Below are 23,431 nucleotides of genomic sequence, written 5' to 3' on the forward strand. Positions count from 1 at the left end.
AACGTCGACTTGAGGCGCACTTAGCTAGCATGCAGGCAAGCTCGAGTGTTTGTAACACAACTTCTGAAATAGGTGTAAATTACACTACGCTTGCTTTGTAGGCGAGCGCTACAATTTGCAAATAAACTTAGCAATTTCAATATTTGCTAGCCTCAGGGTAACTTCAAAGCTGGGAATTATAAAAGCGAGTGCTGAAGTTACTTCACGGGCAATGGTAATCAAAACATTGGTTTTTCATGAAATTCAAGCAACTTTGAAAAAGGTGTCTGAAAATTGTTTGCTATAAATGGCATGGCGTGTTTTTGCTTCGAGAAAGTTGTTGTCGAAAATTAATTGTAAAAGATAGGTAAATGCAGTTTATTAAATTATTACGTTCCAAAAACACTAGATAGATTTTTGATAAGTAAGCTGTGGTAGCCTAGTGGTTAGGACGTCCGCCTTCCAATCGGAGGTCGGGTTCGATCCCGGGATAGGATAACTTTCGGAGTTATGTGCGTTTTTAAGTAATTAAAATATCACTTGCTTTAACGGTGAAGGAAAACATCGTGAGGGAACCTGCATGCCTGAGAGTTCTCCATAATGTTCTCAAAGGTGTGTGAAGTCTGCCAATCCGCACTTGGCCAGCGTGATAGACTATGGCCAAAACCCTTCTCACTCTGAGAGGAGACCTGTGCTCTGTAGTGACCGGTGATGGGTTGATCATGATGATGATGATGATATTTTTGATGACACGTTTTCCTATTTTCCTGTTTCTGTATTCACTTCTGTTGTTTCCCCGATATGGATATAATTCTATAATGATAATTCCATTGATAGAATTTCAAAAAATCCTTTCTGTGCGCTAAGACATAAAAGGAATTAATCAGGAGTCTTTTTATATGTATCAACTAGCTTATTCCCACTACTTTGTCTGCGTGGACTACACAGTACACAAACCTCAGCACTCAGGGCGGAATAGTCATGTGGTGGAATTTTCAGAAATCCTTAGCGGATGTATTCGTCATAATACCTGTCTACAGACTGCATGCCAAGTTTCAGTCCGATCCATCCAGTAGTTTGAGCTGTGCGTTCATAGATCAGTCAGTCAGTCAGTCAGTCACCTTTTCCTTTTATAAATTTACACGTAGATTAGTTGTATTATTTTCGCTAAAACGTTTAGTAACAGTATAAAAGCGTCGTTTCCCCGAGCCGCATGAATAATGATTTATCGTCCGCCTCGTAGCGCTACCCGGTAGCGATCGATCCGGACACTTTCTGCTATAAAACGGTTCTACGTTAATTTTCATTTGGAAGCCTAACCCCATTTAATAGATCCATTAGAAGGAAATGTTTATCAGAATATTTATCGGTTCTGGCAATTTTTATTAATACCTCTAATGAAAACTGATTTCGAAAACTGGTATGTCTATGTCTACTTTATTCATGAGTTACAGAGAGCCAAAAAACCTTGCTTTAAAATATTATTTAAATGCAGACGGAAAGTCGTTTTTCAAGTATCCATGAAAATTGGTATGTATGGAAGTGAGTGTGGGGATGCCCCCCACACCTGCACAGCTCCGTGCTAACCCGGTGCGGGTGTGTGAGGCTTCCCCCCGCCTCATACCTCGATTGCAATCTCGACCTGTCGCGAACTATACGTATTTCAAGATTTTTGGGTATTTAGCCCCTCACCGATTTTCAAAAATCAACTCGACCGAAGTCAGAGCAGGTCAGCTAGTGTAATATGTAAACAACAAAAAAACAATTAGAATAATATTACAATAGACAAATTAGCGTCGAATAAAAAGTTGTTCTATTCAAATCCATATAAATAACAGCGGGTATACAATCAAAATATTTACCTACCTTATTAATCAATCGCGTAAAGCCATAAACGCATTAGCTTTTGTTTTTCGCGTGATTAAGTCGAGTTTACGAGCGATTTGATAAATATTTTTACATATTTTCGTCTTTATGTCCATCTATTTTATCAGTAGAGATCAAAAGTTGTCGTATAAATAACATATTATTTTTGTGTTGTGTTCCCCGTGGGCGGTGAACCGCTGCGACATCGATAATTTTTTTTATAAAAAATTTCATTCTTTATTTTATTTATCGCATTTCTTATGCTATCCATTATGTTTTATAGTTCAGTATTTGCGTTAAATTTTAGATTGAAGTTATAATTGGCTTGTAAATTGATTTCTTTGGAGATTTAAAATTACTAGAGGATGCAATGCAATGTTCGTCAAAATAGCCAAAATCTGACTAATGTACAATTTTTTTTTGTTAATAGACTAGCGCTTCGCTGCATTTACAGTTCAAACCTCCTGCTAAGTAATATGGCAGCCTAACATGGAGCTCTCTTGCCTAGACGATGCCTTGATGCCTATTCACTCTTGACTTAGAAATACCGAAATTAAAAGTGGAGGGAAAAACTGAGGATAGAAGGGCGTTCCATAATATCCTAGCGGTGCGAATAAGAAACGAGCAGGTAAGTGGGACGCAGAAGGAGTCAGGTCAAAAGATCTTGGGCACTCTCTCCTAAATAATATCTATATCCTGTAGAATATATCAATAGAAAGGCAACTTTGCGCCCGATGTTCGAAACTTTGAGAATACGGTATTTGACAACTAGTCAAATTAGTAACTTTTTATCAAACGTCAAAACGCGCACTTATATTAAATTGGTTATTTCAACTAAAATTTATTAAATAAACTATTAATAAACTTAAATCTAAAAAAACAACATTAAATTAAAACTAAAATAAATTAAATTAAATCTAAAACCTCGTCGAGACCACCGCAGCGAGGCATTGTACCCAAGATGCTGGTAGCATTACCCCTTTGGATGGCCAAACTAATTCTTTGACCAAGGTAGCTGCCAGCTCTCGGGTCCCCGGTTGACTCGATAACTCTTTTCGCAATTTCTTCAAAAAGAGCTCGATCCCCGGGCCCCACGGCCCCAAGGTCTCCACATCGAGCTTTTCATATTTGCGCCTCTTGGCCTGTTCGGCGCTGATGGCCGCTGCACCCGCCATAGAGGAGGTCGCCTGAATGTGGGATGCAGCTAAAGTGTCTACACAAGTTGCATCCCAAACAAGCGACCTGCCCATCTTATTGGTTAATACACTTAAATCTAACAAAGGACGTGGATTTTACGTATTTTGAAAGAGCCTCTATTTAATAATCACTGATAAATATTTTATTTTTGACTAGCTTATGCTCGCGACTTCGGCCTCGTGGACTACACAAATTTCAAACCCCTATTTCACCCCCTTAGGAGTTGAATTTTCAAAAATCCTTTCTTAGCGGATGCCTACGTCATAATGACTATCTGCATGCCAAATTTCAGCCCGATCCGTCCAGTAGTTTTGAGCTGTGCGTTGATAGATCAGTCAGTCAGTCAGTCACCTTTTCCTTTTATATATTTAGATGTAGTCAAATACCCAATTTACTAGCGCGGCACGTCGTCACCGATGAGTCTTCTAGCGCGATGATCCACCGAATCAAGCTGATCAAATTCAGTGGTCGTAATTGTTGCCATTCCGAAATTGACCGGAGCTTCTCTGACTTGTATTTAAATAATATCTCTATCTTTATGATAATCATATATCGCGTGATTTAATAAGGTTTCGTAAGGGCCGCAGTGCAAGATAACTCTCATAACAAAGAAATTCGAGCTCCAATATACCTATTTAAAATCTGATCAATTATGTTTATAGATGGGCTTAGTAGAGCTCAATTCAAAATCAGTAAAATGGCAACAAGGAGATCTAGCAAGAATCTTATTCACTACTTACTAAACCAGCGAAAACTATGACCAAAACAAATATAATGGGTTATGATGTAGGAAATACACCTAATCCATCAGTAAGGGAGCTAATGTTTGTCCGGCCGCAAAACAGAGGGCGTATTGATGGGGCAGGCTATCGATATTCGATAAAGGTAATGTAATGGACGGCCAATGAGAAATGATTGTATCCCAAAACTGACAATCTTCCTGAAACTAGTAAACTTGTCTCTAAGGTGAAGTTCCATCAAATAGGCACTAGAAGATTCAGTCAAAAAAAAATGCCTACAAAAATAAAATAACACGTATTAATATAAATTGACATCGGAAATATGCTTTTTATGTGTATAATGTTTCATACCTACTGAAATACGACGCAGCCCGTCTCTTTTACGTAAAAATTGCATTAGCTCGCATTCTGCCGTGCATTGACACGCCATGCCTCGGGGACGAGGTCGGCTTGCACACGAATATAATGCGTTGTCAAAGGGTTATATGATATTCTTTCATAATACCCTCTTTTATTATGCGATAACTCGGCATCTGATCTTATAGACACATCGTGTCGTATAATTATCGGATGGTATATAATGGTCTTATGAAATAATATTATCATAATACTTATGTATTATGATAACCTTTTTACAACGCATTATATTCCTGTGCAACAAAAGTAACTTGAAACTAATACGAGATTGTTTTTATCGCTTAGTAAAGCGCATTGTGCTTTTTTGCTGTTAGATGCATAAGACCTTGACCTAATAAATTCTTACGCAAGTAAGCAGAAAGCTTACTTTCAGGCGTTATCTAAAAGGCCGCTCTGCGAGTGTACCCAGAAACCCTGTCAGTATGAAGAAGCACTGTCAGTACAATACTCTGACGACGATCAGTCTCGTGGATTTTACATCGGCAAAGCTATGAGAAAGCGTTATCGTTACCGTTATTAAGTACTGCGATGCAAAATGTAATTTTACGGTACTAGGTTGCTAGGCGTACCTACTGTTTAAATTGTCGTGTCGATTTTGTCGTGTAGTGTAAATGTTTCCGCGCTCTTTTTCAACTCGTCACTGCTGAGGGCTTCATTACGCTTGAAATGGAATACCTATCCCCGAGCATTATTTACGACGACCCGCATGGATTTAAAATGCTTTTATTTTGCGGAAATTAATCGCAAAATTAACTTTGGTCTTTTGGTTACGAGATTGTTTTAGGTCCAAGGTCGTAGGATCTATTTACATATATGTATAAAATGTGTCCATGTATACGAAATCGCAGGCATCATAATTATTGTATTTGATAGAGAGATAGCTATCCTGGAGGCGGGCATCGGCCGGAAAATCACAGTCATTAAAAAAACTAAATCCACGGGAACTGGAGTTGCAGGCATCATCTATATATTTAAAAGGCTTATATCCTGACTGACTGACTGATTTATAAATGCACATTGCACAGCCTAAACCGCTGGGGTTAAAAGCATGAAATTTTGATAGAAGGTTCCTTTTAAAATGTAGGCACCCACTAAGAAAGGATTTTTGGAAGTTCACTCCCTAAGGGAGTTAAATGGTTTGGTGGATATAAGTTTGTATGAAAGGTCGTCATATTTAAAGCCACAGATGAAAATTGATATTTAGGGTTTTGGTTAAAAATCATCACATGATCAACCCATCGCCGGCTCAGAGTCCTCCTCCTCCAGAGTCTCCTCTCAGAGTGAGAAGGGTCTTAGCCATAGTCTACCACGCTGGCGATGTGCGGATTGGTAGACTTCACACACCTTTGAGAACATTATGGAGAACTCTCAGGCATGCAGGTTTCCTCACGATGTTTTCCTTCACCGTCAAAGCGAGTGATATTTAATTTCTTAAAACGCACATAACTCCGAAAAGTCCGAGGTGCGTGCCCGGGTTGGTTAAAAATAAAAAAATAATTATTTTAAGATTTTTGAAAAATCTATTCCCCAGGGACTTAAATAGGGGATGAAAATCCGTCATTTTTCAAGTTATTTCCATGAAAATTGGTATTTGGGTTTTCGATTACAAATGAAAACATACCTGTTTTCAGGATTTTTGGAAATTCCCCCTCACTACGATATTCTAAATTCCATCCGAGTATCCGAATATAGTATATTTCTAGATAAACATGGCCAATCTGCATTATTGTGTTGGGATTTAGCCAATGAAAATTAATGTTGAGCGTTTTGTGGCACAAATCGATCGTTCCCGACAACAAAGCCCCGTGGCAGGTCATTATTCATGTGAGCTCTGGATAAACAGTCACAACTTTTACAAATTAAACGTAGGTAATATAAGTCCCGCAAATTTCTAATGCGCGTAGCCGCCATTTTAGTGACGTCAGCACTAGACTGAAGTTTCGAGCTGATGGTATATTTTATTTCGTCTGACGTCAAAATGACGTCATTTCGATGTTAAGGAGACATGGTTCTAGCGCATTAGCAATTTGCGGGACTTATATTACCTACGTTTAATTTGTAAAAGTTGTGACTGTTTATCCAGAGCTCACATGAATAATGACCTGCCACGGAGCTTTGTTGTCGGGAACGATCGATTTGTGCCTATCCCCGAGCATTATTTACGACGACCCGCATGGATTTAAAATGCTTTTATTTTGCGGAAATTAATCGCAAAATTAACTTTGGTCTTTTGGTTACGAGATTGTTTTAGGTCCAAGGTCGTAGGATCTATTTACATATATGTATAAAATGTGTCCATGTATACGAAATCGCAGGCATCATAATTATTGTATTTGATAGAGAGATAGCTATCCTGGAGGCGGGCATCGGCCGGAAAATCACAGTCATTAAAAAAACTAAATCCACGGGAACTGGAGTTGCAGGCATCATCTATATATTTAAAAGGCTTATATCCTGACTGACTGACTGATTTATAAATGCACATTGCACAGCCTAAACCGCTGGGGTTAAAAGCATGAAATTTTGATAGAAGGTTCCTTTTAAAATGTAGGCACCCACTAAGAAAGGATTTTTGGAAGTTCACTCCCTAAGGGAGTTAAATGGTTTGGTGGATATAAGTTTGTATGAAAGGTCGTCATATTTAAAGCCACAGATGAAAATTGATATTTAGGGTTTTGGTTAAAAATCATCACATGATCAACCCATCGCCGGCTCAGAGTCCTCCTCCTCCAGAGTCTCCTCTCAGAGTGAGAAGGGTCTTAGCCATAGTCTACCACGCTGGCGATGTGCGGATTGGTAGACTTCACACACCTTTGAGAACATTATGGAGAACTCTCAGGCATGCAGGTTTCCTCACGATGTTTTCCTTCACCGTCAAAGCGAGTGATATTTAATTTCTTAAAACGCACATAACTCCGAAAAGTCCGAGGTGCGTGCCCGGGTTGGTTAAAAATAAAAAAATACTTATTTTAAGATTTTTGAAAAATCTATTCCCCAGGGACTTAAATAGGGGATGAAAATCCGTCATTTTTCAAGTTATTTCCATGAAAATTGGTATTTGGGTTTTCGATTACAAATGAAAACATACCTGTTTTCAGGATTTTTGGAAATTCCCCCTCACTACGATATTCTAAATTCCATCCGAGTATCCGAATATAGTATATTTCTAGATAAACATGGCCAATCTGCATTATTGTGTTGGGATTTAGCCAATGAAAATTAATGTTGAGCGTTTTGTGGCACAAATCGATCGTTCCCGACAACAAAGCTCCGTGGCAGGTCATTATTCATGTGAGCTCTGGATAAACAGTCACAACTTTTACAAATTAAACGTAGGTAATATAAGTCCCGCAAATTTCTAATGCGCGTAGCCGCCATTTTAGTGACGTCAGCACTAGACTGAAGTTTCGAGCTGATGGTATATTTTTATTTCGTCTGACATCAAAATGACGTCATTTCGATATTAAGGAGACATGGTTCTAGCGCATTAGCAATTTGCGGGACTTATACGTATATAGACTGTAGCTTACAGCTTAATATCCATACTAATGTTATAAATGCGAAAGTGTGCCTGTCTGTATGCTAGCTTTTCACGCCCCATCCGTTTTACCGGTTTTGACGAAAGGTCATAGGTGGACAGAGGTTCCGGAAAATCAAAGAGTTCTCACGGGATTTTCAAAAACCTAAATTCACGCAGTCGCGGGCATCATAATGTCTAGAATACGTGTTATAGGTATGTATACAGGCAAAGCTAAATTCATGTAATTAGGTTAAATATAGAGTCAATAATTTTATTTGGTATGACTTTTAAATAAATTTAGCTATCTATAATTATGTATTTAGTATTGCCTCAGTAATTGTTCCATACATTTCAGGTCAGTTTAATTTTCACTGCATTGAGCTTTCAAATACGGCATCACGGCCACATTAGAATGTGACGTCAAGGCCGGAAATGCACTGTTAATCTTGACCTTGTCTTGTATTTTGCCGTTTATCGTCAGCCTTCGTGACATTTTGTCATGAGGAGACGTTTTTTAAGCCTATCGTTTTGTGGAAAAATATGGCTATTTTAAAAATTCTTACACGGTTTACTATCAAAACAAATTGGCTACAAACTTCAAAAAATCAAGTGCGACCCCTTTTTCCCGGTGTAAATGTAAATAGTAGGAACCTATGCTACGTCTTTCTTCAGGTGTTTCGTTTTTAATTATTTGGATAAGTAGATGGGACTTGAAAAAAAATTTTGCAAATCGGTCTAGAAACCTCGAAAATATCGGTGTACATACATTTAAAAAAACGGGCTGAATTGAGAACCACCTTCTTTTTGGAAGTCGGTTAAAAAGTCAGACACAAACAAATAGACACACTTTCGCATTTATAAAATAACTAGCTTATGCTCGCGATTTCGTCCGCATGGACTATACAAATTTCAAACCCCTATTTTACCCCTTTAGGGCTTAAATTTTCAAAAATCTTTTCTATAATAGCATTCGTCATAATAGCTATCTGCATGCCAAATTTCAGCCCAATCCATCCAGTAGCTGTGCGTTGATAGATCAGTCGGTCAGTAAATGAGCCTATATCCTTTTATACTCGTAGGTATATATAGATTTATAAACTAAATTCGAAAGTAAAATCATAATTCCACGCGAAATCGAATTTAATACACCTTAAACCAATTTTCTCCCACACCTTATACTAGAGACGTAATATTTTTATAGGTACTTCACCTTATTTCACTGGAGAAAAGGTTCTTCGAGATCCCGTAATCAGGCGAAGCGACGACGACGTAAGAAATGTACCTACCTACAGGGATATTTACTTTCAAAGCCTTGTATATAAACTAGATAATGCCCGCGACTTCGTTCGCGTGGATTTAAGTTTTTAAAAATCCTGTGGGAACTCTTTAATTTTCCGGGATAAAAGTAACCTATGTTACTCTCCGTCTTTTCAACTATATTTATGTCAAAATCAAGTGGATTGGTTGCTTAGTTAGGGCGTGAAGGAAGGACAAACAAACAAACAAAAACACTTTCCCATTTATAATATTTTAAGTATATTACTAGCATAGATTAAATACGTATTTCATTAGAGAAGTGACAAATTCTTTGGGCGTAATTTTGGAATGGGTAAAAGTTATGTTTAATTTGTTTGTTGTTTCAATTTACAAATTACGAAATTTTAATTTTTAATACTACATTTTATTTGAAAATCCAAAAAACACTGTTATTTAATATTTTTAAGTTTAAAAATCACTTCCCCCGGACCCCACTGACTGCCAATTTTTTTGTTTTACTCCCCACCTTGCATCGTCCGATATATTCGTACGAGTAAAATATAAAAGGGGAACGCTCAACACTGATGCAGACAGTGCAGATGGCCGCTGGAGTAAAATCGAGGGCACAGTGGAAATCTGCATTGATATTTCACACATACGTCCGAATATCCGCATGCCGCATCCGCGCCGTTGCACGTTGATTAAAACCTGTGGCGATCATTATTTAATACTTCCTGTCTAATAAAAGCTCTGCCAGTTGGTTCTATGCCACTTCGTTGTTCTCTTTGTTTGAAATAAATTCAGTGTACAGACCTTTCTTGAATTCAATAATAATATTTACCACACGTTTCCTACACGGTGGCGCGCAGTTTCTATCCAGGCATGAGTTCAAGAGTTTGACTGCCAGTAGATTAATTAACAATTTTATCATCATCTTCTTCAACCGAAAGACGTTTGCATTGCATTAAGTTATTTAATACATATGTGTTACAAAATTCAGCTTAATCGCTTGTCGGGAACTGGTTCGAAATACAATTGCAAGATTTGAACACGTATTTAAAGCTTGCAAAAAGACAATGTTTTTGCAAATACATATCTATTTATTTTGTGAAGTTGAAGAATGCCACAATCTGTATTCTGTACCTTACACAGAATACAAATACATAATAAATATTACTCACACCTAGGCCAAGACTACTAGACCCAAATTTATTTGACCAGCCCTGCTCATAGCGATGACTGCTTTTATCGTTATCTAGCAAAGTTGTAGACCGCATGCCGATGAGCACGATCTCACCAATATCAATAGAAAAACAATAAAAGCGCGTATTATGAGCAGTTTTATAGGAACATCTACAAAAATGCGGCCTGACACGGCCATGTGTTGGTTAAGTTATCATAAATATATAAGAATAGTGTTGATAGTCTATTTCAGTTTTACTGCACTTTAGAGGTAATCACCAAAATAAAATATTTGAGAGATTCCGATCTGCCCACGTCCGTCATTCTAATATCATATTCCTATAGAGCTTAGGGTTCTGTGGCAAAATTATTACCTACGAGTATGCCTAGTGTAACGAAGTGTAAGTGCAGTCAAGGACTAACTTGTATCTGAATTTAAAAAAAAAATACGATTAAAGAAACATACATTTCATAATACGTTACTTTTTAATAAATAAAACAAGAAATGACAATAAAATCAGTAATGATAAAAAAATAGTAACTGAGTCGTGAATGTACCTAACTTTTTTAATATGAAAAAGTTAATCAATTTTTGCGAGAATAAATTTGAAATCTGTGTCTTCATTGCATCTCTATCTATCTTCTTGTACTTCTTCTGTACCTTCTCCTATCTTCATTGTACCTATTCTTCTTCCTGTACAACCTCTCCCACTACTAAGGGTCACTGGTAGAGACACTTCCTCCTATATCAATGAGTAGAGATCTCTTAACAATTTTTATATTTTTTCTTCTTATTTTTACAACTTTTGGTACCCACCTACAAAGTAAAAGAATATATTTAAGTAAAATGTGCTTAAAATATCTATAACGGACAATTAGAAAACATAAAATTATTTTAATGGTTTTATGTTTATTGAAACTACATAAATGTTTATGTTTATAATCATACTGTTTACATGTGGCAGATGAAATATACTTATTTGCAACTGCAACAACAGTTGATTTTCTCTGGAGTGCTTCCATTTATCAACACGAAGGCACAATTACAGATAGCCTACGGAACACGTTCCTCTAACACCCACTCTGCCGGCAAGCAACGGTTATAAGAATCACGTTTTGTGAATACAGTAAATTATCTTAATCGCCGTGTTGGCGTAAATGGCAAGCGCGAGCATTTGTCTTCGTGTCGTTTGATATAAATTACGATTCTGGATTAAGTTTTATTATCTTGATCCTAGTTATGCCAGAGTTATTCATATTAAAGCCTGCCTATTTGAGTTTTATTAGAATTGACTTAAATAAAAATATAATTTATAAATAAATTTGAATTTCCCATAAAATGAGTAGCTATTGAAGTATTTCGAGAGTGAAGTAAATAAACTTAAAAAAAGCATAAATCAAGCCTTTTGGTGTATTTCCAAGAATGCTAACTAGTCCCTTTATTCCCAGTAGTTCTGTTAATCAATTCTGTTGACAGAACTGCTGGGAATGTCTACATCAAGCTTGCAATATTTCCGATTTCGAATTGAACAAACATAAATACAGCCAACAAACAATTGAGCCAATCTCCAATCTCTGTGTACTCATGTACTATATACTTCTGTACTCGCCTTTGAGTATGTGAATTGCAGCGAGCGTGTACTCGACTCCATTGATTGTCTTTTCTACACAAACAAGTTGAAGACAACTTTATTGCCGATCTATTTGCCGTAAACTTGAGATTTATGTTTATGTACTCAAGACACACTTAACACCACCTACCTAGTGTTTCAATTACTTAGATGCTCATTATGTAATAGAATAATGGAACACACCAGAAGTATGTTTTTGATAATGTTTTTCATTTGTAGAATAATTAGTTTTCTTTGTCCTCGCCATCAGGACTAAACGGTGGCGACACGGGAACATAAACTTGCATGACTGAATATGAATTCTCCCTTGACTTGTCCCTTATTGATTTCCATCAGGCAATTTCAATCGTCAATTTACTATAAGAGGACCGACACCTTAAAAGAGTGGCTAAAAATGAGTGGATGAAGAAGGCAGAAGATCGTGTGTGGTGGTACGCTGTCGAAAAGACCTATTTCCAGCTGTAGACGCATATATGAATCGATAGAAAATTTGGAAATCATTTATATCTTTAAGTATTTAAAGACGAGCGCGTGTTCAACAGTAATCCGTGAAGCGTAGATTAGCTCCAACTTAAGCTTTCGAACTTACTTTGAATATAAGACTTTGGAAGACTTTAGTAAGAACTTGTGACGGTGCCTTTTAATAGAATAATGGAACACACCAGAAGTATGTTTTTGATAATGTTTTTCATTTGTAGAATAATTAGTTTTCTTTGTCCTCGCCATCAGGACTAAACGGTGGCGACACGGGAACATAAACTTGCATGACTGAATATGAATTCTCCCTTGACTTGTCCCTTATTGATTTCCATCAGGCAATTTCAATCGTCAATTTACTATAAGAGGACCGACACCTTAAAAGAGTGGCTAAAAATGAGTGGATGAAGAAGGCAGAAGATCGTGTGTGGTGGTACGCTGTCGAAAAGACCTATTTCCAGCTGTAGACGCATATATGAATCGATAGAAAATTTGGAAATCATTTATATCTTTAAGTATTTAAAGACGAGCGCGTGTTCAACAGTAATCCGTGAAGCGTAGATTAGCTCCAACTTAAGCTTTCGAACTTACTTTGAATATAAGACTTTGGAAGACTTTAGTAAGAACTTGTGACGGTGCCTTATAAAAGATTATTTAGCGAGAGAACATTATATCATCCTGTTATGATGATTTTAACTTTTAAATTGCTTTAAATTCCATCTTAGATAATATTAATTGACTGGTAGAAACTTCTTTGGCTACAGCAAAAAGTAAAGACTCACACAAAGCTCAACGGAGACTTCACGCCACAAGTCACACCGAACGTGAGTAATATTAGTATTAAGTAGGTATAAACCTGTGATAGCCTAGTTTCAAATCAGAGGTCGGGGGTTCGATCCCGGGCACGCACGTCTAACTATACATCATGCTCTTATCTATATATCACTTGCTTTAACATTCTGCGTGCCTGAGAGTTCTCTATAATGTTCTCAAAGGTGTGTGAATTCTACCAATAATAAACCAACAAACAAACAAACAAATACACTTGCATTTAAAATATGAGTTGTGATTTTCAGGAAAAGTGAGAAAAACGTGAGATTTATACAACAGCAAAGCGATTGTCTAAAACCTGCATCAATCATTATTACAATCTCAATTGTTCTGATTGGCTGAATTTGTGCGATTCTTCTTGCAACAATGAATTGTGGCCAATAGTGAGCGAGCATTAACCAATCAGAGTTGATTGCGATCGTGACATTGTAGCTGTCAAACAACCGCGGTAGGGCCACAGTTCTTCATGAATAGACGTTCTTTGACATAATAATATCAAGCAACCACAGGTATTTTAAACTCGTTGAATTCACTCAGCCCGCCTCTTTGTGCAGTCCAGTAAATCCACGCGGCGCCGGTTCCGGTCGCAAACTTTATCGTTTCTTCGTGTCTGGCTGTCTGGTTATTCAGCCGTGTAGTCGACTCGTCGGTCTGTCTGTACATTACGCTCGCCCTTAGACATATGGGTTTTCACACGGCAGTTTTGTTAGTTAGGTATATTCATTACCTTTTGATAAAGACCCTCGTAGCTTTAGTTTTAAGTTTGCGTAATAATTATCACCACTAATATCTTACAAATCCAACACCAGACCATCAAAAAGAGTAATTTATTACCTATTTTGAATAAATGATTTGACTTTGACTTTGACTTTGACTGATTCAATAATATAATATGATACCTACCTAATATGGTATGTTACAGTTATTTTTTTATTACCTGACTGCGGCGAATGTATGTATGTCCGTTCCTATGTCCGCTTGTAACTACTGAACGGCTCAACTTATTTTAAAAAATGATACGATGAAAATGATGATGATGATATGATGACACAATCGCTCGCTATCCCGCACCGGGTTAGCGCGGGTGACGTGCAGGTGTGCGGGGCGTCCCCTCGCTTCATCCCCCGATTGCTATCTCGACTTGTCGCGTACTATAAGTAGGTACGTGATACGTCGGATGTATCGGCACCGCACAGTCTGCGGCTATGCGTCTGTCTGTAGGTAACCTTGGCGCCGGCTGCCGACTGCGTAGCAATTATAATAGGCACTACAGCTGTTTTACTTAATTACTTACTACATACAAGGAGTAGTTAACTGGTTATGTGCTTGTGAAAGTGCATATCAATTATTATCAAATTAATTTATATTAATAGCTGATGCCCGCGACTTCGTCCGCGTGGAATTAGGTTTTTAAAAATCCCGTGGGAACTCTATGATTATCTGGAATAAAAATGCAGAAATTTAGTAGCCTATATGTCACTCCCCAGGTGTCTATCTAAGTATACCCATGCAAAAAAATCACGTCAATCCGTTGCATCGTTGCAACGTGATTGAAGGACAAACCAACAAACAAACTCACTTACGCATTTATAATAAGGGTAGGTACTGATTGAGATTCGATCTAGAAAAATCCAATTTTTAATAGCGCGCAGAAAACAAGTAGGTACCTAGTCCAATCTGAATACGAGGCGTATGATTGCGCATTGTACAAAAATATGGCTGTCATATCAGCTGGCCTTGTATATTAAACTCTCAGTTTATGACCTACAAAAACCGCCATATTGAAGTTGGACTTTCAGGTTGGTTGATATAATCTTTATGGACTAAATTAAATGAAAATATACCTATTTTATTGTAGACCAAAATGAAATTGATAAAGGGGTTTTTTTTTTAATTCTCTTAGCTAATACCTAGTTGAAAGAATAAAATTGGATCTTTTTATCTTCTCACAGCAATGGCAAATGAATCTGCGGTCTTTTAAGATAAAGAGAAAAAGTTGCACTGCAATATAAATTTTACTCCGTCCTTACACAGAGTTCAAATTGTAATGAATGATGCAATCTCAGTAATTTACGTAGCAGCATCAGCAGTGTCTCGCCTTGAACTTGAGCGGTCGTTCACTGTTTGCGACAATGTGCCAAATCGTTTTTAAGGCTTCTACACACATGACGCGTAGCGGAAACAGTACAACACGTGTGACTTCTAAAACATTGTGATTATTTCCTACAGTGTTCTAACTTCTTATTCTTGACGTTTTTGAAAAATCATAAGACATCTAAATGCTAATAAATATCTTAGTAATGTTCAGAACCTATATTACTTTATTGACTCTGGTGATTTACTGCTGCATTATTTATAATCCACGCATTTTTAGCGCCTCAAAAGAACAATCTTACCACTTTACCTATGTGAAATGAACATAAGTACGCATTATATAGGGTGTAAACAGAACGCTGGCAAAAGCGAAGACAGGTGGTAGCACTGATGTGATACCATAAAAACAACGCGAAGAAAAATATTAAAAAAATTCCTATAATTTTGTAAAACTTTACAATATATTGCAAATAAAACATTTGACTGACGCTAGAGGTTAACGAACGTTGCATACGTAGGCCACTCGGAGTCAATGCCGCGTCTTAGGCGGGGCATTGACCCAAGTTTTGCGTGCTTTACATTGCCGGTTTGAAAGATACTATAAATCACTAAAACTATAAAATGAGGCAAATGGTTATTGGTATTGGACTGTGTTTAGGTAGTGTATCAATAATGCGTAGTAAGTATAAGTATAAGTATTGCTAGCGTTCTGACTCTGTATACATAGGACTAATAAACAGTGACGCGCAGTCGAGTAAAAATAACTATAAAATATACGAAATAAATTCTATATTAGTACTTTCTTGGAAAGTAGTATTCATTGTGGGACCTATACCTTTGTTTTCACATTCGTTACTTGTTCCGAGAAAAATCACTTGCCTCTACACAGAAATTACTATTGGAAGAGCTCCAAAACTCGCGAATAAATAACGCTCCGTCACCCAACCCTCGAGACTCGGAAAACGAGATTTGAACTCTTTTACATTATTTTCTCGTCGAAAATCATTGCTTTTTTATATTAATTTTATTTGTAAGAAAATAACCACGAAAATGACTTATATATAAGGTATATCTGTATTAAAAAATAAAGAATGTTATCAAATTGAAAAAAAAATAAAAAAAAAATTATAATTAAACACTTAGACTGATCTTTTATAATTGATTTTATAAAAGTTAGACTTATATTACCTTACTAAATACTAATCACTTCAGTTGTTGATATTTTGTATCGAGAAACACCAATACCTACTCTTTTCAGAGTTTTGTTTTTGTAGGTAACTCTATCAAAAATATTCTCTTCTCACATGTTAGAGTTAAATCCATTTGGGATGGTTTTTCAGAAAAAAAATCTCCAAACTTACTGTTATTTATAATTAAACTAACGACCTTATTTATTGACTCGCGGCTTTGCTCGCCTGTAGAAATTCATGAAACAAACTCGTGGGAATTTAGAAAAATCCGGCCTTTCCTTGTCAACATTATAAAGGGCAACCTCTTTGCAAAGTTTTAGCTTTCTCGATCCTTATCACCTCGTTTGACCTGCGCATTCATAAGTCAGTCGGTGAGTGAGTCAGGACTTTTCTTTTTATTTATGAAGAGACTAGCTTATGCTCTAGTGGACTAGGTATACAAATTTCAAACCCCTATTTACCCCCTTAGGGGATGAATTTTCAAAAATCCTTTCTTATCGGATGCCTACGTCATAATAGCTATCTACATGCCGCCGTCCAGTAATTTGAGCTGTGCGTTGATAGATCAGTCAGTCAGTCAGTCAGTCACCTTTGCCTTTTATATATTAGGATTTGCCTTTTATATATTAGGATGTAAGGCGCTTGTAAAAGAGGCATCTAAAACATTCTCAAAAAAAAATCGTTCGCAAATAGCATTTTTACATCAAATCAAATACGGAAAGGTATTAAGGATTATTAACTGAAGTTGTCCTAAGGACTCTTAATGATTGAGTGTTATTTTCAAAATAAAAGATTAGGTTGACCCTCGTCAGTACCACCTGTCGCGAGTCTGTACGACCCTCTTGCTGTACTTACGCGGATCTTTATCGTTATTATACTTAGGTACTTATTAAAGTACACTTCGTAAAGTACGTATTTTATACCTTTTAAGCTTTCTTGGCAAAAGGCTTAAGCGAAGTCCTTTAGAAATTTTATATTAAGGATAAAAGTATGTAAAATGATGCTCTAATTTTTTAAGTAGGTACAGCATTTTTCATTTGTAACTGTCAATTTTCATGTTAGTACAATGTGGCTAATTCCGTTGTACACAATCTCTAAACTAAACTAAAATGACACGTCTAAATCTATTGCTGTCCCTTTCATAATGTTGCTTGCGGAAAAGGATGGCACTATATTTAGACCTGTTAATTTAGTTTAGTTTAGAGATTGTGTACAAGAGAATCGCCCCAATAACACACTATAATTAGGAATCATAATAGACACGCTGCTTTTAGCATCAGCGATCGGCGATTTCAATGCTTTTCGGAAGCTCTATGCTGCGTTTGAATGCCCCATTCCGCACACAGTCATGCAATCTTCAGTCACAGTGACCAAGCCGATTTTTGGAAGCTCGATGCTGCCGTTCGAACGCTAAAACTCGGGATTTCAATACAGTGCAGCGGTCAAACACAGCAAGTCGTCGAAACGCGATGCAGCATCGAAACAATCACTAAAACGTGCGATTCCAATAATTATATTCATATTGAACGAAAGCAGAATGTCGTCAAAACGCGATTCAACTTCGACGCAATCGCAAAATTGCTAATCGGCGATGTTAAAAAGTTATCGTAAGTACATGTGCTTGGGCCCTAACTTACTAAATGTAGAGAATGTTTGGGCACTTAGGCAGAGATGTTTTCAAGACTCTCAATAAATGAGTAGGGAGGTACTTATTAGTTTGACCTTTACGACCGGAAAATTTCAGTTTCAATTGGATTATCAATTTTCGCTGTGATTTTCTTAACGGGCTCAGGCCGGTGCTTTCTTCATACAAACGCAGGAGGGTAATTACTACATTATTTGATACTGTACACTCAAAACTAAGTATTATATCGATTAATCTCGTCATTATATAGGTTTATTAATATATGGAACATTGAAAAAATATTGATTTTAAAGTTGCGAGCCCCAAAAGATTCCTATTTGAACACTAAATTTATTACAACTTTGAGCGTAAATAAATAAGATTAGGGGTATAAAAATTCTAAAGAAATTTAACATTAGACATTTAGTTGAAATAACTATACTTTGCAAACATAAACTCAGTAGTTTTTTCTCAAAAATACTTGTCCTAAACCCTTGATTTTGGTGAAAATCATCGTGCCTCTCACCTTTCTCATACAATGTCAAGTGAAAAGCAAAAGGGTTCGGTCGAGCGTACTGTGTCACCTTAAATCTCTGTTTTCGGACAAAGATAATTCGAACTCAACCTTTCCTGTAGATATTTTGCTATGCGAGACGATTATCACAAAATATTTTGATAAGATACTATAATTAAGTATTTATTGTGGTTTTCTTTGTTTTCCCTCCCCTAATTAAGAACCTTTACATTCCACCATAAATATATTATAATATGAAATCTTATTATCGAAGATATTCCTTTACAGTGTTTAAGCTGGGACCACCTTCCTAACGAGATTAAACATGTCCAATATTTTTACACCATAGCGTAACATTTGATATTTATCTATTACCGAAAAGTCCTTAAAAATATATAAAATTATTAATAAGTTATCTATAATCTACACTAATATTATAAAGAGGAAAACTTTGTTTGTTTGTTTGTTTGTTTGTTTGTTTGTTTGTTTGTTTGTTTGTTTGTTTGTACTGAATAGGCTCAAAAACTACTGGACCGATTTTAAAAATTCTTTCACCATTCGAAAGCTACATTATCCACGAGTAACATAGGCTATATTTTATTTTGGAAAAAAATAGGGTTCCGTAAGATATTTGGGTTTTTCGGACACAAGGTGTAAAAAATCAACCAGAAAAGTTACTTATTTTGCGTACGCTGCCTAAACTATAAAAGATAGAACCATAAAATGTTCTAATTAATTGTAGATCTTATAAATATCTACAAAAAAGTCCGCGACACACTATACCCATCTATGTCGAGTGAGGCACAGCAACCATTTTTTTATTTAAAAATCTTGAATTTTTTTTGGACTACATTTAAACGCGTTTATTTTACTCATGCTATTAATCCTTATCAAAATAAATGATTTCATCACTAAGAACAGTTTATGGAGATAATATTTGGTCTTTGAATGATTAAAATTGGACGTTTGGTTTTGAAGTTATGGCGAAATTAAAATATTACGATTTCTGCTGCACGGCCCGTTGTCTACACTAATCTACACTAATATTATAAAGAGGAAAACTTTGTTTGTTTGTTTGTTTGTTTGTTTGTTTGTTTGTTTGTTTGTTTGTTTGTTTGTACTGAATAGGCTCAAAAACTACTGGACCGATTTTAAAAATTCTTTCACCATTCGAAAGCTACATTATCCACGAGTAACATAGGCTATATTTTATTTTGGAAAAAAATAGGGTTCCGTAAGATATTTGGGTTTTTCGGACACAAGGTGTAAAAAATCAACCAGAAAAGTTACTTATTTTGCGTACGCTGCCTAAACTATAAAAGATAGAACCATAAAATGTTCTAATTAATTGTAGATCTTATAAATATCTACAAAAAAGTCCGCGACACACTATACCCATCTATGTCGAGTGAGGCACAGCAACCATTTTTTTATTTAAAAATCTTGAATTTTTTTGGACTACATTTATACGCGTTTATTTTACTCATGCTATTAATCCTTATCAAAATAAATGATTTCATCACTAAGAACAGTTTATGGAGATAATATTTGGTCTTTGAATGATTAAAATTGGACGTTTGGTTTTGAAGTTATGGCGAAATTAAAATATTACGATTTCTGCTGCACGGCCCGTTGTATTATATAAAGAGGTAATGTCGTTAAGTTTGTTTGTAGGGGGTAATCTTTAGAACTACTGAACCGATTTTAAAAATTCTTTCACCAGTAGAAAGCTACATTATTCCTGAGTGACATAGGCTATACGGGATCTTTAAAAACCTAAATCTACGCGGGCGAAGCCGCGGGGATCAGCTAGTAATGTTATAAAGAGGAAATATTTGTTTGCTTGTTTGTAATGGACAATTTCTAAAGCTACTGAATCGATATTACTAATTCTCTATCCATAAGAAAGCTAAGTGCTTGAAACAAAAGTAACATAGACTATATTAGATTATGTATAGGGATATCAAGTTCCATCCGAGTGAAGGTGGACAGATCAGCTAGTATATTAATATTTATAAAAATAACCCACTCTCTCAAACTAACTCTCAAAATATTTACATAAACATGCAAGGTCCATAATTATGATTGTTCATGGGTGATGGTGGGCAAGCCAGTGGCGCTAATGCCTCTCTGAATTTCATAACAGTTCAACATCCGCTGGAAATTGATAATTGTCTGATTTTCTTATTTTCTTGTTCTCAGGTTCAGTATGTGGAGGCCAGTGCTGCGGGCGAGGGAGAGAAACACAGCTAAGAAATGTTCTCCGACGAAGAGCAGAGCAGCGCGTTACGACTGCATTGAGACCCATCACGGAGCTATTACTAGCCACAAAACGAACGTTGCAAGGTAACCTGACTTATCTTTATTATCATAAAATCGTATAAGTTCACTTAAAGACAACTAATAAATAAGTTAACTTTCAATATATAAATATAACTTTCAATTCCATGCCCTTCCTTCGGTGCAGAGGGCACACATTAATCTTCTCCAAGCTAATAATATATCGGACGCGTTATGTTAAAACATAACGCGTCCAATATATTATTAGCTTGGAAAGCTCATATAAAAATTATTGTTCATCAAGAAAAGTACACTGCCATGTTCGCTTCGGTCGATCAATGTAGAATAAAATCCTATAATATGAGATGAAAGGGATGAAACCTATTTATAATAGTTTGCAATCAATTCGGGTAATCGCGGACACGATTCGGTGTGAGTGGGCTCCGTAACATGATATTGTCTACGGCGTACGTTGTTCTATTTTCATAGTTAACAACAACACAACAAACTCCCACTCATACTAGATACGAATACAACCTCTTTTCTTCATTTAGGTACCTCATGAAAATCAAAGGCAAACTACCAAAGGGAATACAAGCACTTGGCAAACTACACTACAGCTGGATTTTTTCTTTTTCGTCTAGTTTTCCCAGTAATTAAGCGGGTTCGTGTATCCACCCGACCTATTTACAACATCTATCGGCCTTGTGCTTAGGCAATTAGTGTTCAATAGTCTTTAATCAATGCTCGCAAAATCTCTGAATATTCTAGTTAGTTTACTACAGTTTTGAAAATGTATTCAATCCTGTAAAGTAGGTTCAAGTTACACTAATATGATCCATTTGTTGATTGAAATAAAAGCATTATTAGATATTATTATTTACTAACTTCGAATGGGCATAGGTTTATGCCTATACGACGTTAGTAAAAACCAGAACTTAATAGGTATGTATAAAGTTCCAAAATAGTATAACAATTTTGTAACTGTATAGTAAGTTCTGGCATATAAAGCTCGCATAGTCACGAAGAAGACTAGGGGATCGTAATTTAATCATAACTTTTCTTACAAACTCCATATTGTTTGCCTCGTATTACGAACGTTAAGTCCCGTCAACCGAAGAGGCTCAGCGAAACATTATTAATATTTGGCCATATTAATTTCGATGTTACGGAACGACAGATAATGGATAGGTTCACTCAACTAGCAATATACCACAATGCTGCCTACATTGCACGAGGCATTATTAGTTTTAACAGGAGCTTATTAACTTCAGAAGTATCTAGCATTATAGAATTTACATTGTCTTGCCTACTCGTAAGGTGTAACATTGTGCTAGGCTGCAGTCTTCAGATTTTTAAAGTTCCCGCTAAGAACGGCAGCCTCGCGAGGTACATATAGCGGAACTGTCAGTGCTGCTGCTCAAGAGGCTGCTGTGTTCAGTGAGGATGCAGCTAATGGGTGAAGTTTGATTGGAATAAGGTCAGTTAGTTAGTCAGTCTGCTTAAAAAAATCACAAATTAAACTGGCATCATACTGCCGAAATATTGAATTATTTTCAAAATACCTAACCAGTGTCACTCGAAATAATGTAAGGTTTCTAACGATATCTACCTATACTTAGGTACTTATCCATACTACATGCTTTGTTGAGACATTTAGTAGTTATTGGTGTAATAAAGAAACCCAAATATAGTTCGTGACAAGTCGACAAGGCAATCGGGGACGTCCCGCACACCCGCACGTCACCCACCCCGATGGTCATGTCGACCTGTCGCGAACTATACATGAACCCCGAAATCATTACACTTCTTTTTTGGGCAGTCGTGTATAAATAACAAAATGGGATACTAAAATAATAGAAGTGAATAAATGCACCGCGCGATATATAAAATCAATAACGCCTAGCTTTGCGGATTTAACAAAACGGGCATATAAAGCAAACATTTCAGCATAAGTGCGGTTGGGTTACGACGAACAAAGACCATATAAAACAAACTCAAACAGTAGTTTTGTGATAAACGTTAAAAACCGGCCAAGTGCGAGTCGGACTTGTGCACCGAGGGTTACGCACACAATCGTTTATTTTCGTCATTTTACACGATAAATCAAAACAATTATGCATAAAAATAAATAAATATCTGTTTTAGAATGCACAGGTAAAGTCTATTCGTATATTATCCCACTTGGTATAGGTTAGGTTAGTATTGGTATTTGGTATTTGTTCATGAACACATTTAATTTTTTTTTATTGATGTAACCAACCTCACCAGCGCCATCTGATTAGAGGTTTAGAGTTTACCTGCCAATTGTTTAAATCGAACACCAGACCCCTTGAATTTTGGCATGCTTTGCTTGTAAGCTAATCACATCTTGGAAGCAAAGTCCGCGACATTTCGAGATGGCAATCGGGGTATGAGGCGGGGGGACGCCCCGCACACCCACACGTCACCCGCGTTCGCCCGCACCGTGTTAAAGCGGGGGCTGGGAGGGTGTGCTGGACGTGCCCACCCCGATTTCCATCTTGATCTGTCGCTTACTATGCAAGTATTATAGATTTTTCTAAAATTGTACGCGTACATTTTAATACGTTGTGTCAAAGTTTATTTTTCAAGTACGGTAGTGTACACAGTA

At 36.6% G+C, this 23,431-nt stretch overlaps 1 protein-coding gene across 2 annotated transcripts in view; it reads left to right on the plus strand.

The window, feature by feature from the left end:
* dally (division abnormally delayed protein) overlaps positions 1 to 23,431 on the plus strand; it is a 138,822-nt gene that overhangs the window by 77,623 nt on the left and 37,768 nt on the right. For both annotated transcript variants that reach the window (XM_034985120.2, XM_034985119.2), the window contains exon 2: positions 20,722 to 20,865. In XM_034985120.2, the coding sequence (XP_034841011.1) occupies positions 20,722 to 20,865 (144 nt within the window). The remainder of the gene's footprint in view (positions 1 to 20,721; positions 20,866 to 23,431) is intronic.

Source organism: Maniola hyperantus, chromosome 4 (genome assembly GCF_902806685.2).
Source record: "Maniola hyperantus chromosome 4, iAphHyp1.2, whole genome shotgun sequence".
Taxonomy (NCBI): domain Eukaryota; kingdom Metazoa; phylum Arthropoda; class Insecta; order Lepidoptera; family Nymphalidae; genus Maniola; species Maniola hyperantus.